Source organism: Phocoena phocoena, chromosome 5, assembly GCF_963924675.1.
Source record: "Phocoena phocoena chromosome 5, mPhoPho1.1, whole genome shotgun sequence".
Lineage (NCBI taxonomy): Eukaryota > Metazoa > Chordata > Mammalia > Artiodactyla > Phocoenidae > Phocoena > Phocoena phocoena.
Window position 1 is genome coordinate 20,028,978 of NC_089223.1, and position 17,243 is coordinate 20,046,220.

The window sequence follows — 17,243 nt, forward strand, 5'->3', positions numbered from 1 at the left end:
GCCAAAGGACCTGCAATATTCTGCTGTGGGACTTGGCTCAGCGTGGACCCACGAGTAGAATGGAGGGAGGGGCGTCACTCAAGAAGTTTGGGACTGGAATCTGTTTCCTTGGATCCAGATTTATAAAACAGGGTGAACAGGAGAAAAGTAAAAATCGGAATTTTGAGGTGGGGAACAAAACATCAGTGTATACCAGAGTAGGAAATTAAGTCACCTCTTTCAGGCAAAAATAAAAACTTCTAGGACAAAGTCATATCTATTGAAACAGTCATGCTTGTGCTTAGTTGGATCTAACCTAAAGGACAATTAGATATTTTACTGATGGGCTTGGTGGAGGTGACCTGCATTTTCTTCATGGTGAATTTAAGCTTCTTTTCAGGGGGAAAAAGTCTGATGAGTGGCAAATTTTTTACAATGCTCCAAATTCCTGCCTGATCTTTGTTAACATATACTGTAACTCATATACGTTTATAATTTTGTATTCTACTCTCACTTAATTTTCACGTGTACATTTCCATGTGATGCCCTGGCATTTTCTATATATCTCTGTGCTCTAAATGGTTCCACAGTTATACCATAGTTTGATGAATCATTCTCCAATAATTATTCGGCATTTGAATGGTTTGCAGATTTTTTCTTTAAATACAAGAGCAAAGAATATTTTATGTCCAAATTAATTTCTTTGCCTCTTCTGTTGTCTCTTTTGATAATAATATATGACACATTTTAAAGTCCTTGTTGCATGTTGCTATATTAGGTTCCAGTCAAGAGGCTGCCATAAACTGCTAGCCTCCAGGCAGAACTCAGCCCCACGCAGGTTTTAATTGGCTCACAGAGCTGGTGCTTTTTGTTTCTTCTTGTTGTCGTTTAATGTCTTAAGTCAGGGCCTGTATGCTCCATTTTGCCACAATCCCCAGTATTCAGACTCTCATCCATTTAAATTACCCGCCTGGTCCCTACAAACATTTGAGTTTTCAGTCCCTGAACTATTTCAATTCTCAGAACTACCTGCAAAAAATATTTAAAATATTTATTTCCGTATATCTATTCTAACAATTTCCCAGCTGTAATTTTTTTTCTGTGTGTGTGGTATGCGGGCCTCTCACTGCTGTGGCCTCTCCCGTTGCGGAGCACAGGCTCCGGACACGCAGGCTCAGTGGCCATGGCTCACGGGCCCAGCCGCTCCGCGGCATGTGGGATCCTCCCGGACCGGGTCACGAACCCGTGTCCCCTGCATCGGCAGGCGGACTCTCAACCACTGTGCCACCAGGGAAGCCCTCCTAGCTGTAATTTGCCTTTTCTGGTTTAATAGGTAAACATTAGCGATCCTTTTAAACTTAAAAAAATGTTTAAGGCAAGCAGGACTCCTAAGCCTTGCTAGGAATGAAAGGAAAAGAGCACTAGGCAAGCTCTAACTAGTAGCCTATCACACCTGAATTTAGTGTGAAAGTGATAACCAAGGCTCTTCAGTGCTCCGGGTTCTGGCACGTGCACCATGCAGTACCCTCCACAGGCGGATGGTGCCATGCCTATAACATGGATCTGGGTTTATCCAAACCAGTGGGTGCCAGTTAGGGCTAATGAATGACACCTCTGTTCATAAAAATGCAGAAGCCCACTATCCATCTTTAAGGGAAAATGTACAATCCTACTTCCCTGGGGAAAAAAAATCTCTGCAACTGCCTCTTTCCCTTTAAAAACTGTACCTGTATTTACATATTCATGCATCTTTTCCTAAAGAAAGCAATCTTTATATATGAGAAGGATAAATGCTTAGTCATTTCCTAGGTTACTCAGTCCCACTGTTAGCAGACAAATCTAATTTTAGTTCCAAAATATGCCTATTTTCAGCAGCTTGCTTGATTACACTTATGAAATCAGTCCCTTTAGAGAAACATGGTATGGGAAAAAGAAATTGGACCAGGACACCAAGACCTAGGTTCCAATTCTAGCTCTGCCACTGTGATGAAGGTTGCTGTCTACAAAAACCCATTCTCCCCTTCCTCCAGAGTGATAGAGTTGTAGCTGGGCTACATGCTCAGAACCACACCCTCTACCCTTGGAACTAGGAGAAGCCATGTGATAAGTTCTCCTGATACGATGGTATTTATATACTTTATTTACTTAAAATTATCCTGACAATAAGAATCTTCCAATACAGCCATTTTTTAACTGGATATAATTCATACTATACAATTCACTCTTTTACGATTTATAATTCATTGGTTTTTAGTGTAGTCACAGGTTGTGCAACTCTCACCACTACCTCATTCCAGAATGTTTGCATCATCACCCTCTAAAATCTGAACTGGTTCATCTGTCCCTGCTCATTCTTCTCTCTCCTCTGCTTCTGGAAGCCACTCATCTACATTCTGTCTCTATGGATTTGCCTATTCTGGACATTTCACATAAGTGGAATAATACAGTATATAGCCTTTTGTGACTGGCTTCCTTCAGTTAGCCTAAAGTTTTCAAGGTTCACCCATGTTGTATTATGTACCAGTATTTCAAACCTTTTTATTCTGCTGAATACTATTTCATTGTATGGATATGCCACATTTTGTTTACCCACTTATTGGCTAATAAACATTTGGATTGTTTTAACTTTTTGGCTATTATGAACATTTATACACAACTTTTTGTGTGAACATGTTTTCAATTTTCTTGGATATATACCTAAGAGTAGAATTTCTGTGTCCTATGGTAACTGTTTAACTTTTTAAGAAACTGACAAACTTTTCCACAGTAGCTGTACCATTTTACATTCCCACTAGCAACCTTTGAGGTTTCTAATTTCTCCACATCATTACTGTGACGGTTAACTTTATGTGTGAACTTGACTGGGTTAAGGGATGCCTACATGGCTGGTAAACACTATTTCTGGGTGTGTCTGTGGGGATGTTTTTGGTGATTCAATAGACTGCGTAAAGAAGGTCCGTCCTCACCAGTGTGTGAGCATCATCAAGTTGCCTGATGGCCTGAATCAAACAAAAGGGGAGGAAGGGTGAATTCTCTCTCTCTTCTTGAGCTGGGACACAGCTTCTTTTACCCTCCGACACTGGAGCTCCTGGTTCTTGGTCCCTGGAACTCTGGGACTTACACCAATGGCCCCTCAGTTCTCAGGCCTCAAGACTCAAACTGAATTATACCACCGGCTTTCCTGGTTCTCCTTCTTGCAGATGGCAGACTGTAGGATTTCTCAGCCTCTGTAATCATTTCAGCCAATTCCTATAACAACTTTCCTCTTTTATATGTCTACATATATCATATGGGTTCTGCTTCTCTGGAGAATCCTGACCAATACACTTACCAATACTTGTTATTTTCTTTTTTTTTTTTTTAATTCTAGATATCCTAGTGGACATGAGTGGTATCTCATGTGGTTTTGATTTGCATTTCCCTAGTGACTAATAATGTGCATCTTTTCATGTACCTATTGGTCATTTTCTTTGGAGAAATGTCTCTTCAAATCTTTTGCCCATTTGTAAATTAGGTTGTCTTCATTATTGAGTTGTAAGAGTTCTTAATATATTCTGGACATTAGATCCTTATTAGACATATGACTCGCAAATTTTTTCTCCCATCCTGTGGATCATCTTTTCACTTTTGTGATAGTGTCCTTTGACACACAAAAGTTTTTGATTTTGATGAAGTCCAATTTATTTTTTTCTTCAGTTGCTTGTGCTTTGGTGTCATATCTAAGAAACTGTTACCTAATCAAACTTCACAAAGATTTACACCTATGTTTTCTTCTAAGAGTTTCATACATTTGGATCTTTAATCCATTTTAATTTTTGTATACGGTGTGAGGTAGAGGTCCAAATTCATTCTCCGACATGTGTACATTCAGTTATTCTAGCACGATTTGTTCAAAACACTATTCTTTCTCCATTTTATTGTCTTGGCACCCTTGTAGAAAATCAATCGACCATAGATGTATGTGTTTATTTCTGGACTCTCAAGTCTTTTTTTGTTTGTTTTTGTTTCTGTTTTTTTGGTTTTTTTTGCAGTACGCGGGCCCCTCACTGCTGTGGCCTCTCCCATTGTGGAGCACAGGCTCCGGATGCGCAGGCTCAGTGGCCATGGCTCACGGGCCCAGCCTTTCCGCGGCATGTGGGATCTTCCCGGACCGGGGCACGAACCCATGTCCCCTGCACCGGCAGGCAGACTCTCAACCACTGCGCCACCAGGGAAGCCCTCAAGTCTTTTTAATCAATCTGTATGTCTGTCCTTATGCCAGTACCACACTGCCTTGATTACTATAGCTTTGTAGTAAGTTTTAAAAGCAGGAAGTGTTTTAAACTTGTTCTTCTTTTTCAAGATTGTTTTGACTATTCTTAGTGCCTTGCATTTCTATATAAATTTTAGGATCACTTTGCCCATTTCTCCAAAGACGGTAGTAGGAATTTTGATAGGAGCTGTGTTGAATCTGTAGATCAATTTGGGGAGTTCTGCTATCTGTGATCTGACACAATATTAAGTCTTCCAATCCATGAACACAGAATGTCTTTCCATTTCCTTAATTTCCATCAGTAATGTTTTGTAGTTTTCAGTGTGCAAGTCTTATGTCTCTTTAGTTTAAATATGTTCCAAAGTATTATATACTTTCTGATATTATTGTTCACTTAAGTTCATTTTCAAACTTTTTATTGCTTAAAATACAACTGATATTTGTATATTGATCCTATATCAATAGGACTTTAGCAAAGTTGCTAAATTCTTAGTTCTAATAGGTTTTTAGGTAGATTTTTTTATGGTTTTCTATATATAAGATCATTCATCAGCAGATATCATTTTACTTCTTTCTTTCCAATCTGGATGCCTTTTATTTCATTTTCTTGCCTAATTGTGCTGACTAGAATCTCCAGTACAATGCTGAATAGAAGTGACAAGAGCAGGCATCCTTGTCTTGTTCCTGATCTTAGGGGGAAAGCTCTCTTTCTTTCACTATTAAATATGATATTAGCTATGGGTTCTTCACAGATGCTCTTTTTCAGGTCAAGGAAGCTCCTTTCTATTCCCAGTTTGTTGAATTTTCTTATCATGAAAGGGTGTTGGATTTGGGCTAGTGCTTTTCCTTCATCTATTGAGATTATCATGTAGTTGTTTTTCCTTTATTCTATTAATATGGTGTATTACATTGATTGACATTCATATGTTGAACTAGCCCTGCATTCCTGAGATAAATCCCACTTGACTGTGATATATAAACCTTTTTATATGCTGCTGGATTTGGATTATTATTTCGCTGAAGACTTCCTTCTGTCTATATTCATAAGGGATATTGGTCTGTAGTGTACTTTTCTTGATATGTCTTTGTCCAGTTTTAGTATCAGGATAACAATGCCTTCACAGAATGAGTTAGGAAGTGATTTTGCCTCTTCTATTTTTTTGAAGAGTTTGTGAAGGGTTGTGTTAATTCTTCCTTAAACGTTTTTTAGATTTCACTAGTGAAGCCATCTTTGAGGGAAGTTTTTGAATTACTAACTCAATCTCTTTAGTTGTTAAAGGTCTATTCATATTGTCTATTTCTTCTTGAGTCAGGTTTCATAGTTTGTGTCTTTCTAGGAATTTGTCCATTTCATTTAGGATATATCACTTGTCACAGAATTGTTTACAGTATTCCCTTATCACCCTTTTTATTTCTGTAAGGTCAATAGTAATGTTCCCTCTTTCATTCCTGATTTAGTAAATTGAGTCTCCTCGCTTATTTTCTTGGCCAAGCTAGCTAAATGTTTTTCAATTTTGTTGATCTTTTCGAAGAATTAACTTTTGGCTTTGTTCATATTCTCTATTGTGCCAAATTTCTGAAGTCTTCTTTACTTAACTGTTAAAAATTGATGTTATAATTCAACCAACCACCTCAGTAGTTATAGAATTTCCCTTATCTCAATTGCGAAGAGATTTAATATTATAGTTTTAAAAGCAGAAACCTGCTCCATTCATTGCCCTGAGAACTTGGGAAAAATACTTAACCTTTCTGAGCCTCTGTTTCCTCATGTCTAAAATGGAAACAGTAACAGAGATGGCTAGAGATGTTAGATTACATGAGAAGGTATACAAGGCACCTTCCTGCCCCAGGGCCAGGTGTCTGAGTAGACACGCAAAGAATGCTAATTGCCTGCTTGACTGTTAAATTACGTGATGCATATAAATATAATACACTAATGTATAATATACGATGTTACTAATCTTACCTTCATTCCCCTCCTTTACCCACCCTACCCCCAACTTACAAGCTCAGCATGGCCTGGATCCCCATCACATCTCAGTGCTGTTTACCAAACAAGACACTGTTCCAGGGTAGCAGGTGTCATCAACACCTGAGCCTACAGCATAGCCTGCTTTTTTTTTCTTAGTTCTTATGATCAAGTAACTTGCAACATGGGTAGATAAAATGGATCCCTAAAGACTCTGAGTCTCTCAAGGACATCCCCAAACTTCTAGCCCTCATTACATGCTCAACAAATATGTGAAGAATAAATGAAAGCACTAGAGGGGGCTATAAGCTAAGGGGTTAGTAACGACTGTCCATAGCCCAGCTTCCTCTCTAGGACGCTGGCAACAGATTTGTTAGTGTAGACAGTCCTCAAACTAAGCAGCGCGGTCTTTGTGACACAGCTTAAGAGAGTGTGCCTACAGACCTACTAGAGAATGGACTTGAGGATATGGGGAGGGGGAAGGGTAAGCTGTGACAAAGCGAGAGCGAGGATATACACTACCAAACGTAAGGTAGATAGCTAGTGGGAAGCAGCCGCATAGCACAGGGAGATCAGCTCGGTGCTTTGTGACCTCCTGGAGGGGTGGGATAGGGAGGGTGGGAGGAAGGGAGACGCAAGAGGGAAGAGATATGGGAACATATGTATATGTATAACTGATTCACTCACTTTGTTATAAAGCAGAAACTAACACACCATTGTAAAACAATTATACTCCAATAAAGATGTTAAAAAAAAAAAAGTGTGCCTAGGTATGTAGGTTATTTGGAATACAATACAACAGGTTAAAGTAGGAGAATGAAAGGTGGGGCAAGATTATTTTGGAATATTAGAAGAATTAAAGAGGTAAGAGCCTAAGTGATACCTTTGTGGTTGTAAGATAAAGAGAAGCTAGGGAAGGATCTAAATGTAAAGAAACTTACTTTCTCTGCCAAGATTTTTCTGAAAGTTGCACACAAAAAAAATTGCCTAACAGAATGTCTTAAAAAGTGGCACACAGGCAAGTTCTTCAGAACAGTATGACAGATTATGAGAACAAGATCAGGGGCTGGGAGTGGGAACAGAGAAAATGGACCAAAGAAAGATTTTACTTCTTATACACAGGTGAAAGATGATTGTTCTAATATCAAAGTAGTAAGGGGAAAAAACTTGTTACCCTAACATTTCCTGTCTGTACTCAGTCAGGAAAGTCCAACACGGAAAACAAACAACAAAAGAAATCATAATTCTGATTTCTTTCATCTCAGATCCCATCTAGTATATCAAAAAGTCCCAAGGTAGAATCAACAAGGACAAGTCCAATTCCCAGCCAATGCCTGATAGGACGCTCATGCTTAAAGGATCAGACAAAAGCCATCACCAACAAAAACCGCCAATAAATAATCCCACTTCTACACCGGCTCCTGACTGTGTACCTCTGATGCTCATGAGTTCAGAAAGAACAATTATTTCTGTTAGTTCTTTGAATGCGGTTTGGGGAAGTAGAATAAAGTAACGGTAGGGCTTCCCCGGTGGCGCAGTGGTTGAGAGTCCGCCTGCCGATGCAGGGGACGTGGGTTCGTGCCCCGGTCCGGGAAGATCCCACATGCCGCGGAGCGGCTGGGCCCGTGAGCCATGGCCGCTGAGCCTGCGCGTCCAGAGCCTGTGTTCCGCAACGGGAGAGGCCACAACAGTGAGAGACCCGCGTACCGCAAAAAAAAAAAAAAAAAAGTAACGGTAATAAAACGAACAGCCGGGAGGAGAAAAGCCAGCATGAAAAACAACAGCTGAAAAGGTTCACACATGCACACGTGTGTGCAAATAAGGATCATCCTATTTCATGTATCAAAACTGAGACACTTTTATAGAATATTGGCTACAAAAAACTAATAAGGATGAACTGCAACACTTTAAAAGGAACAGATATCAACAGAATCCTTAAACTTGTATTCTATGAGGTAAGTTTATAAATTACATATTACATAGGAAAAACTTCCTGAATTGATAATATTATAGTTGAAAATTTTAAATTCTCATCAGTTTATCACCTTCCAAAAAAAGAGTCTTTTGGCTGACAGTTTTCTGTTCAACTTCCATCCAGGGTTTTGTGTTTTCATACAGGAGAAAACTGAGGAGAGTGAGCGTGAGTTTGTATAAAAACTGGTACATTCTCAGATGCTAAGATGCAAAAATTAAAATGTGATGTTTAACACATTACTGCAGATCATATGATTGGGAACAGGCTCTTACCTTCTCTCTCAGAACCTAAAACAAGTTTAGCAAAAATACCACACAAATAAGCAGTGGTTCTCAAATAGTCTTAATGTGTGTGTATTCACAGGTTCATGAAATATAATAAAAACATTAAAATAATTTTATATTAATTTCACTTAACTTTAATGAATTTTCCCCAACTCTAATATTAAAAACATTAAAAGAACTTAAATTTTAATGGCAAAAGTTACTGGTTTCCCTATCTATTAAAAATTTTTGTTTTATTTTTACATATCTAGCATTTACAACTAAAGTACATTTTTATAAGAACTGGCATCTTGATGTATATGGGTCTGAAATGATACTTCACCTTTGATTTTTAATTTGAATTAATAAGACCATGATAGATTTTTTTTTAATTTTACTTTTAAACCATTTTAGTGTGCTATTATATCTGTTCTAGTACTCTGAGTCACTTTGGTTTTAAAAACTACCTATTTATTTATGGTACCATGTCAAGAATTTCTTAATGTTAAAAAATACTGTATGTATGTGACGACATAACAAACCAGAACAGTTCCTAGATCGGGGAGGGTTCGGATTAGCGTTTACTAAGAGGGCAAGAAGAACTGAACTTTGTACTTCAAAAGGAGATTTTGGTTTTATGAGGTGCTGGTCATATAAGTTGTTTATTTTTATTTCATCAAAGCCTGGCAGGTATTTGCATTCCAATTTACCTTACAAGGAAGCTTCTTTTCTAAACATTAGTTTTTTAAATGGGTGATGAATTAATTCCACAGGAAATGACATTATAAACATTAGTTTTCCTTTGAGATAAAATAATACAAGCCAAACTTTCTGAAGTTAAGCGTGACGCATAATATTACAACTTGTTGTATGTTGTGTTTGTAAAGGTTCCCTAAACTATTAAAATTCAGGCAATTTGTGTAAATTGCAAAAGCAGAAACTGTGATGTTTGCTTAGTAGTATGTTGTGTTAGAATTCTTTTTGGAGGTGTATGTTATACACATAGCAAGCTATTATTCAGACTTGCTCATCCTGTATTTTTTAAATAGGAGATACAGCATCCCAAGTCATTTTTAGTTCAGTTAGCCTGCAAAGACTTCATCTCTCTCCCCAAATTCTCTCTTCCAAGCCTTCTTTGTCATCTATGTGCAGTTAAGGTGGAAATGTTTACAGACCTTAGTTTGTAAACTAAAAGTGAACTTAATTTCCATTGTTCCCTTACATCCACCATTGGCAGTAGCCAAAGCTAGCTTTATAGTCTAACAGGAGAGACCATGTTCTGCCATGACGAACCGTGGTGCTGCCAGTGGAGTTTTTTCCCCTTTTGATGGTTTTAGTTAAGCTACTAAATGGATATACACAAGCAGTTGAGTTTACACTAAAACTATGAAATGGTATTTCCCGTCTATGTCCGTGCCTCTTCAAACTTGGACGTGTGGGTTTTTAAAATCATTTTTCACTTCCTTGTCAATCTCTTATAGTGTTCTAATGATGAGAGGGATTCAAATAAAACTAAATACCTTTGAATATCCCTTCCCCTCTCACACACTGAAGGCTGTGGAGGAACTAGACTATTTCCTGTTGCCAAGACATGCTTAGACACCAGAGTTTTCTTTACTTGGCAGCATGCTACCCCCAGCCTCACCCACACCACCTAATTTAAGAGGGTCCTGACCTCAACCTCTACTGAGACGTAAAGGTAAACTCTCCTCCCTCCAGGTTTTTTGAGCAGTTTTTTGGCACTTCACCAGTAGCCCTCATTTTTACATGTGCTGTTGTAAACTTCTTAAGGACAGGGATGACGTCTTGGTGATTTTTGTGCTTCCACCTCAACCCTGGCAGCTAGCCCACTGTCTGGAACAAATCAGGTGTTTAATGTCTGTCAAACTAAATGGAATAAAGGGTTTCTACTAGCAACAGCATTTCTCATGCCTCAGTTGTGTAAGCTGGTTGTTTGTGTTTGGTTTCCTCTGCAAATATGTATGTTTATCACCCACCCAATAATTTAAATTATTTTTTTAAGTTTTGTTTTCTTTCCTTCAGATACTACCCCATGGCCAATTAGCTCTAGAAAATGTAGTTGCCGCCAATGAAATGATTATCCCAAACTCTGCCCCTGGTTATACTTCGCCAAACTGAAATTTGAATTTTCTCAATAAATTGGTCATGTCTGAAAAAAAATATAAATTGTAAACATTAAGATAAAAATATTATCCAAGATTCAGGTCAATATTTTCTTTAAAAGTTAAACATAAATTTACCATATAGCTCAGCAATTTCACTCATATATTTCTACTCAAGAGGAGTGAAAATATAGGTACAAAGATGTGTATGCAAATATTCATAGCAGTGTTATTCATAATAGTCAAAAATTGGAAATAATCCAAATGTCCATCAACTGATGAATAGATAAGTAAAACATGATATATCCATACAACAGAATATTATTTAGCAAGAAAGAGAAATGAAGCACAGATATATGGCTATAACATGGAAGAACTTCAAAAACATTATGCTTGGTGAAAGAAGCCACATACCAAAGATCACATATTATATGATTCCAGTTATATGAAATGTTGAGACAAGTAAAATCTATAGAAACAGAAAGCAAATTAATGTTTGCCTGGGACTGAAAGTGAGAAAGGAGAGTGATTACAAATGGGCAAGAGGGGGGACTTCCCTGGTGGCGCAGTGGTTAAGAATCCGCCTGCCAATGCAGGGGACACAGGCTTGAGCCCTGGTCCGGGAAGATCCCACATGCCGCAGAGCAACTAAGCCCATGCGCCACAACTACTGAGCCTGTGCACCACAACTACAGATCCTGTGTGCCACAACTAATAAAGCCCATCTGCCTAGAGCCCGTGCTCCGCAACAAGAGAAGCCACCGCGATGAGAAGCCTGTGCACTGCAACGAAGAGTAGCCCCCACTCGCCGCAACTAGAGAAAGCCCGTGCGCAGCAACGAAGACCCAATGCAGCCAAAAATTTAAACATTAATAAATAAATAAATAAATTTATTTTTTTTAAACGGGCAAGAGGGATCTTTTTGGAATGTCAGAAATGTTCGACCATCACTACATTATGGTGATGGTCGCATGACTCAATAAATATACTAAAAATCACTTGATTGTACACTTAAAACAAGTGAATTTTATGGTATGTCAATTACATCTCAGTAGAGCTGCTTAAACATAATCTACTAAGGTACACAATATAATATGAACAGATCTTAAGTGTACAACTCAGTGAATTTTAACATATGTATACACCCATGTAACCAGTACCCAGATCAAGATACAAAACTTTTTTAGCAGGCCAGAGTTTCCCTGTACCCTTTTCTAATCAGAATGCACCATCTTCCTCCACAAGAGTGGTTGCCATTAACTTGTTCTATATCATCTGGACTCATTTTGTCTATAGTGAAACTACAATGTTTCTTTTGCTCAACATAATGTCTGTAATATTCATCAAGGTTGAAGCTGATAGCAGTAGCTCATTCTTTTTTATTGTTGTGGAGTATCCCATTGTATAAATATTCCACAATTTGTTTGTAAATTCTTCTGTTAAAGAACATTTAGGTTGTTTCCAGTTTGGGGCTATTATGAGTAAAGCTGCAATGAACATTATTTTAGATGTTTGTTGGCAGACGTGTGCACTCCTTTTTCTTGGGTACCTAGCTAAGAGTAGAAATGCTGATTCATGAAGAAAGCAAATGTTTAACTTGGGTAGAAACTGCCATAAGATTTTCCAAACTGTTTAAACAAATTTCCACTCCTACTAACAATGTCTAAAAGTCCCAGCTGTCCCACCTCCTCACCAATAGTTGGTATTATCAATCTTTCTAATTTTAGCCATTCTGCTAAAATTACATTCTGTACATAGTGTGTAGGAGTATCCTGGCGTGGCTCTAATTTGCATTTCCTGGATTAAGAATTAAATTGAGCATATTTGCATATACTTCCTGACCATCTGGTTATCTTCTCTGATGAAGTGCCTGTTCAAGGTTTTTGTCCATTTTTTAACAGGTTATCTGTCTTTTTTCTTATTGCTTTACAGAAGTTCTTTATTCTAAATACAAATCTTTTGTCAGACATATGTACTATAAATATTGTTCCCCAATCTGTGGCTTGCATTTTCTCTCTCTTAATGGTGGCTTTGATATACAAAAGTCCATAATTTTAATGAAGTCCAATTTATCATTATTTTCTTTCATAGTCTGTATTTTTTATGTTCTGTTTAAGAAATCGTCTGTGTATGCCAAGGTCATGAAGCTTTTCTCCTAGAAACTTTATTGTATTACCTTTCCCAATTGAGTGTTTGATCACTAATCAAATTAATTTTTGTATATGGAGTCACAGTTCATTTATTTCCCATAAAGATACCCACTTGATACAGTACTGTTTATTGATAAGACTATCTTTTCCCACAGGATTGCAGTGGCATTGTGACCATAAATCAGGTGACTATATCATACATGAGTCTGTTTCTGGACTCTATTGTGTTCCATTGTCCCATTTTTTCCTTGGCAAATGCTACTGACTTAATTACTGAACCTTGATAGTAATCTTGAGCTAGGGAAGATTTTAATGTACAATTTGTTGTAGAACTTTGTGAGCTGTTCTTGTAAGAGAGACAAATGCCAAAAATTAACTATTTCAAGTCCTATATGTCATCAAATACCCATTCTGAAGCAGATAATTTTTTTTAATCAGCAAAATGAAAACCTGAATATTTTTCACCACAAAAGGCGTATAAAATCTACAGGATCTCTTCATGTTAACTGCAGGTAGCTGTTGAAGCCCAGAATAAAAATGGCTTACCTGAGTAAGATAAATAGTGTCTTTGAACTTGCGTAATTGATCTGCACTTTGGGGGAGTTTGAAGTGAAGCTCAGCCTGGTGAAGCATTTTATAGTTACCATCTGTGAGATGTTGTCTATGATGTGCAAATTTGCTTTCATAAGACCAGTCCTCTTTAGATGAAGCCTTTCAAGCAAAGAATAAGAGGTTCAGATTGGGAAGTTAGGAGTGAAACTACTTTTCTTCATACTCCTGACAAACTTGAAAAGTACTACACACATTTGCAGAGCCCAAAGCTAACAGTAATAAAATATCACTAGTAAAATGGTAAATGCTTAGCACTTGCTCATTTGCTTCTCAGTGATTACTAAATATATTTGATATATACACGTTTAATTTTGATATAGTTGAAGATACAAACCAAACAATGATACTTCTTTCCCCTAATAATAAATCTTTTTTTTTTAACTTACAGAATCTTTCTTTTCCTTTGAGAAGCTATCATCAGGTCAAGTAAAAAATAAAAACAAAAATAAATAAATAAATAAAAACAAATACCACACAGGTTAGTAGTGTACCTTCTACAGGAGAAAAAAAAAAAAGCAATAATTCTGGCTTCTAGGCCCTATGATTTAATGAACTGTTAGCATTTGACAAAGATATAAGACAATTGCTGGCTACATCTGAAAATATCAGAGTTTTAAGCCAAGTTATACAGACACTTTGAAAAAACATATTCCATTCCACCCTCAAAAAACCATGAAAATTAGGAAGCTTAATAATCCCTGTTCATAAAATATGACTTAGAATTCTCAGTAATCATGCAATGCACAGACCAATCACCTTAAAAGGAAAAAGTTATCCTTTAGGAATTGATTTATACCAAAATATAAGCAACATACATTAGCCATATTTAATGCGGTAGTTTTTCCAAATTGTATTTCGTTTTTGAAAATGTTACCACCAGACAGTTTAGAGAACACCAATTACTTCTATTATTTATTTGAAACAGAGGTATGGTATTTACAGTCATCTTGTACACATTTGAGATGCGCAAACCTTTAGCAATAGTCTTCCCTTCTTTCTACGCTTCTTCCTTTTCAAAATCTGAAACACGTCTCCTGGCCTCTCAGCCCTGTGGCTGCTAATAATTTAAAGGTATCCCATAATCATAAACCTGATCTGTTATGTGGGAAGCTTTCTACCTTCTGATAGCTATGGTTTGAAATTCTTGTAAATTTCAGCTATAACAATGTTACCAGAGGAATTAGAAAGTGTCAGATAATGGGGCTTCCCTGGTGGTGCAGTGGTTGAGAGTCCGCCTGCCGATGCAGGGGACGTGGGTTCATGCCCCCGGTCCAGGAAGATCCCACATGTCGCGGAGCGGCTAGGCCCGTGAGCCACGGCTGCTGAGCCTGCGCGTCCGGAGCCTGTTGCTCCGCAACGGGAGAGGCCACGACAGTGAGAGGCCCATGTACGGCAAAAAAAAAAAGTGTCAGATAAGGCTGTAATTGCTTTAAGAATATTAACTCATTTAATCATCATAACAACCCCATGAGTGGGTACTATTATCACCCTATTTTACAGATGAGAAAACCAGGCACAGAAAGGTTAAGTAATTTGCCCAAGATCCAAAGCTAATTAGTGCAGTCTAGCTTCGTATAAACCATATGACTAGCATTGCCTATATTAATAGTAACAATAGCTTACGTTTTATGGGCTCATCACTATGTGTCAAGAACTGTGCTAAGTGTTTCAACGTATTAATTAACTTAATGTTTACACACCATCACATGCACACATGCATACCTGCATGTGCACACACGTACACAAACACTCCCTGAAGTATCTGCTCCTATTACCCCCAATTTACAGATGAGAACACTGAAATTCAAAAAGAATGAATAATCTTTTCAAGGCAGTATAGCTAGTGTGTGGAAGTTCTAGTATTCAAATCCTGATCTGTTCATTCCAAAACCCAATCTTTCTATTGCTGTATATTGATGATCACCAGTTGAAAATATGATTATTTTACAAAGAAGTAATGTATCCCAACCAGAGAAAGACATTTTAATATATTTGCTGAATGCATGAAAAAAAAAATGAAGGTTTTACGTAAAGGTTTTCTTTTCCCAACACCTACTCAAATTCTCCACTAAGCAATGTAGTTCGAAAAGAGGCAACAATCAAATCAAGGGTTCATAATAAACAGGACTTATCTTTCCCTATTTTAAAATACAGTGTTTACTATCTTTGAATGTCATCAGGCATTTCACAAAAACATGGGAATTCCATGATTTTCGAGAGGTGAATAGAAATGCTTACAGATTTTTTTTTTCTTTTTTTTTTACAGATTTTTTTTAAAAAGGTTTAGCAATTCCTAACACTCATCTTCCTGAAATGTAGTGAAAAGAAAATAGATCAATTCTGGAGTCAGACAATAAGCCTGAATACAGATATGCTACTTACAATCTAGGGACATTGACAGAACTCTCACTATATATATATCAATATATATTGATTTCCCTCTGGGCCTCAGGGCTGGATTATTGTTAAATGATGTACCTGGTACAGAAATCTGCTCAGTAAATATTTTTGCTTCTTTCATTCCTTCTTTTCCATTCTCAGCACTTGTTCCTACCTGAGTCAGGATACTGAACTGCATCTTCTTTCGCTTTGAAACAACAATGTTCCCAAAAGTTTGGGCCCACAATATGGGAGTAATAAAAAAACAAGGGGTAGAACTAAGGTTATGGCATTACTTATTAAAGTTAAAAATACAATATAACTTCAATGTAGAAGTACAGTTGTGTTCAGGTAGTGAGATTGAGGAAGATTTTTAAATTCTCTTAAAACTTTTTTTGTGGTTACTTCACACAAGTGATGCAGAAGGGGGAAAACTACATGATTATTTCAATAGATGAAGAAAAAGCATTTGACAAAATCCAACACCCTTTTATGATACAAGCAGGCAACAAACTAGAAATAAAAGGGCATCTATGAAAAACCTACAGTTAATATCATACTAAATGATAAAAAGGCTTTTTCCCTAAAAACAGGAATCTCCCTGAGAAAAGGAGTGAGAAAAGATTATCTGTTCTCACCACTTCTATACTGTACTAGAGGTTCTAACCAGGGCAATTAGGCAAGAAAAGTAAACAAAAGGCACCTAGATTGGAAAGGAAAAAGTAAAGTTACCTCTATCTGCAGATGACATGCTCTTATACGTAAAGAATTCACACACACATACCCCAAAAAACAAAAAGCCATTAGAGCTAATAAATGAGTTCTACAAGGTTGCAGAATATAAGTTCAATATACAAAAATCAATTGAATATTTAGACACTAGCAATAAACAATCTGAAAATAAAATTAAGAAAATAATTCCATTTACAATAGCACCAAAAAATACTTAGGAATAAATTTAACCAAAGAAGTATATGACTTATACACTGAAAACTACAAAATAGTATGACAGAAATTAAAGATGACATCACATGTTCATAAATCAGAAGACTTAACATTGTTAAGATGGCAATTCTTTGCAAACTGATCTACAGATTCAACACAATCCCCATCAAAATCCCAGCTGACTTTTTTACAGAAACTAGCAAGGTGATCCTAAAATTCATATGGAAAGGCAAGGCACCCAAAACAGTCAAAACAATCTTGAAAAGAAGAACAAGGTTGGAGAACTGACACTTCCAGCTTTCAAAACTTACTACAACAGTATAATAATGATGACAGTGGATACTAATATAAAATAGACATACACAATGGAACAGAACTGAGAATCCAGAAATAAACATTAACATTTATGGTCAATTGATTTTTGACAAAAGGGTCAGGAGAATTCAATTAGGGAAAGAATAATGTTTTCAGAAATGGTGTTGGGACAATTGGCTGTCCAAAACTGGACATCTACCTCACACCATACAAAATAATTAACTCAAAATAGACCATGTAAGAGCTAAAACTAAAAGACAGCACAGGAGTAAACTTTTGTG

The 17,243-nt window shown here is 37.1% G+C and overlaps 1 protein-coding gene across 1 annotated transcript in view; it reads right to left on the reverse strand.

Annotated features, from left to right (window-relative positions):
- The window catches only part of MANBA (mannosidase beta), a 117,575-nt gene that overhangs the window by 25,580 nt on the left and 74,752 nt on the right, over window positions 1-17,243 (reverse strand). The window contains exon 13 of the mRNA XM_065877569.1: window positions 13,258-13,422. Within this exon, the coding sequence (XP_065733641.1) occupies window positions 13,258-13,422 (165 nt within the window). The remainder of the gene's footprint in view (window positions 1-13,257; window positions 13,423-17,243) is intronic.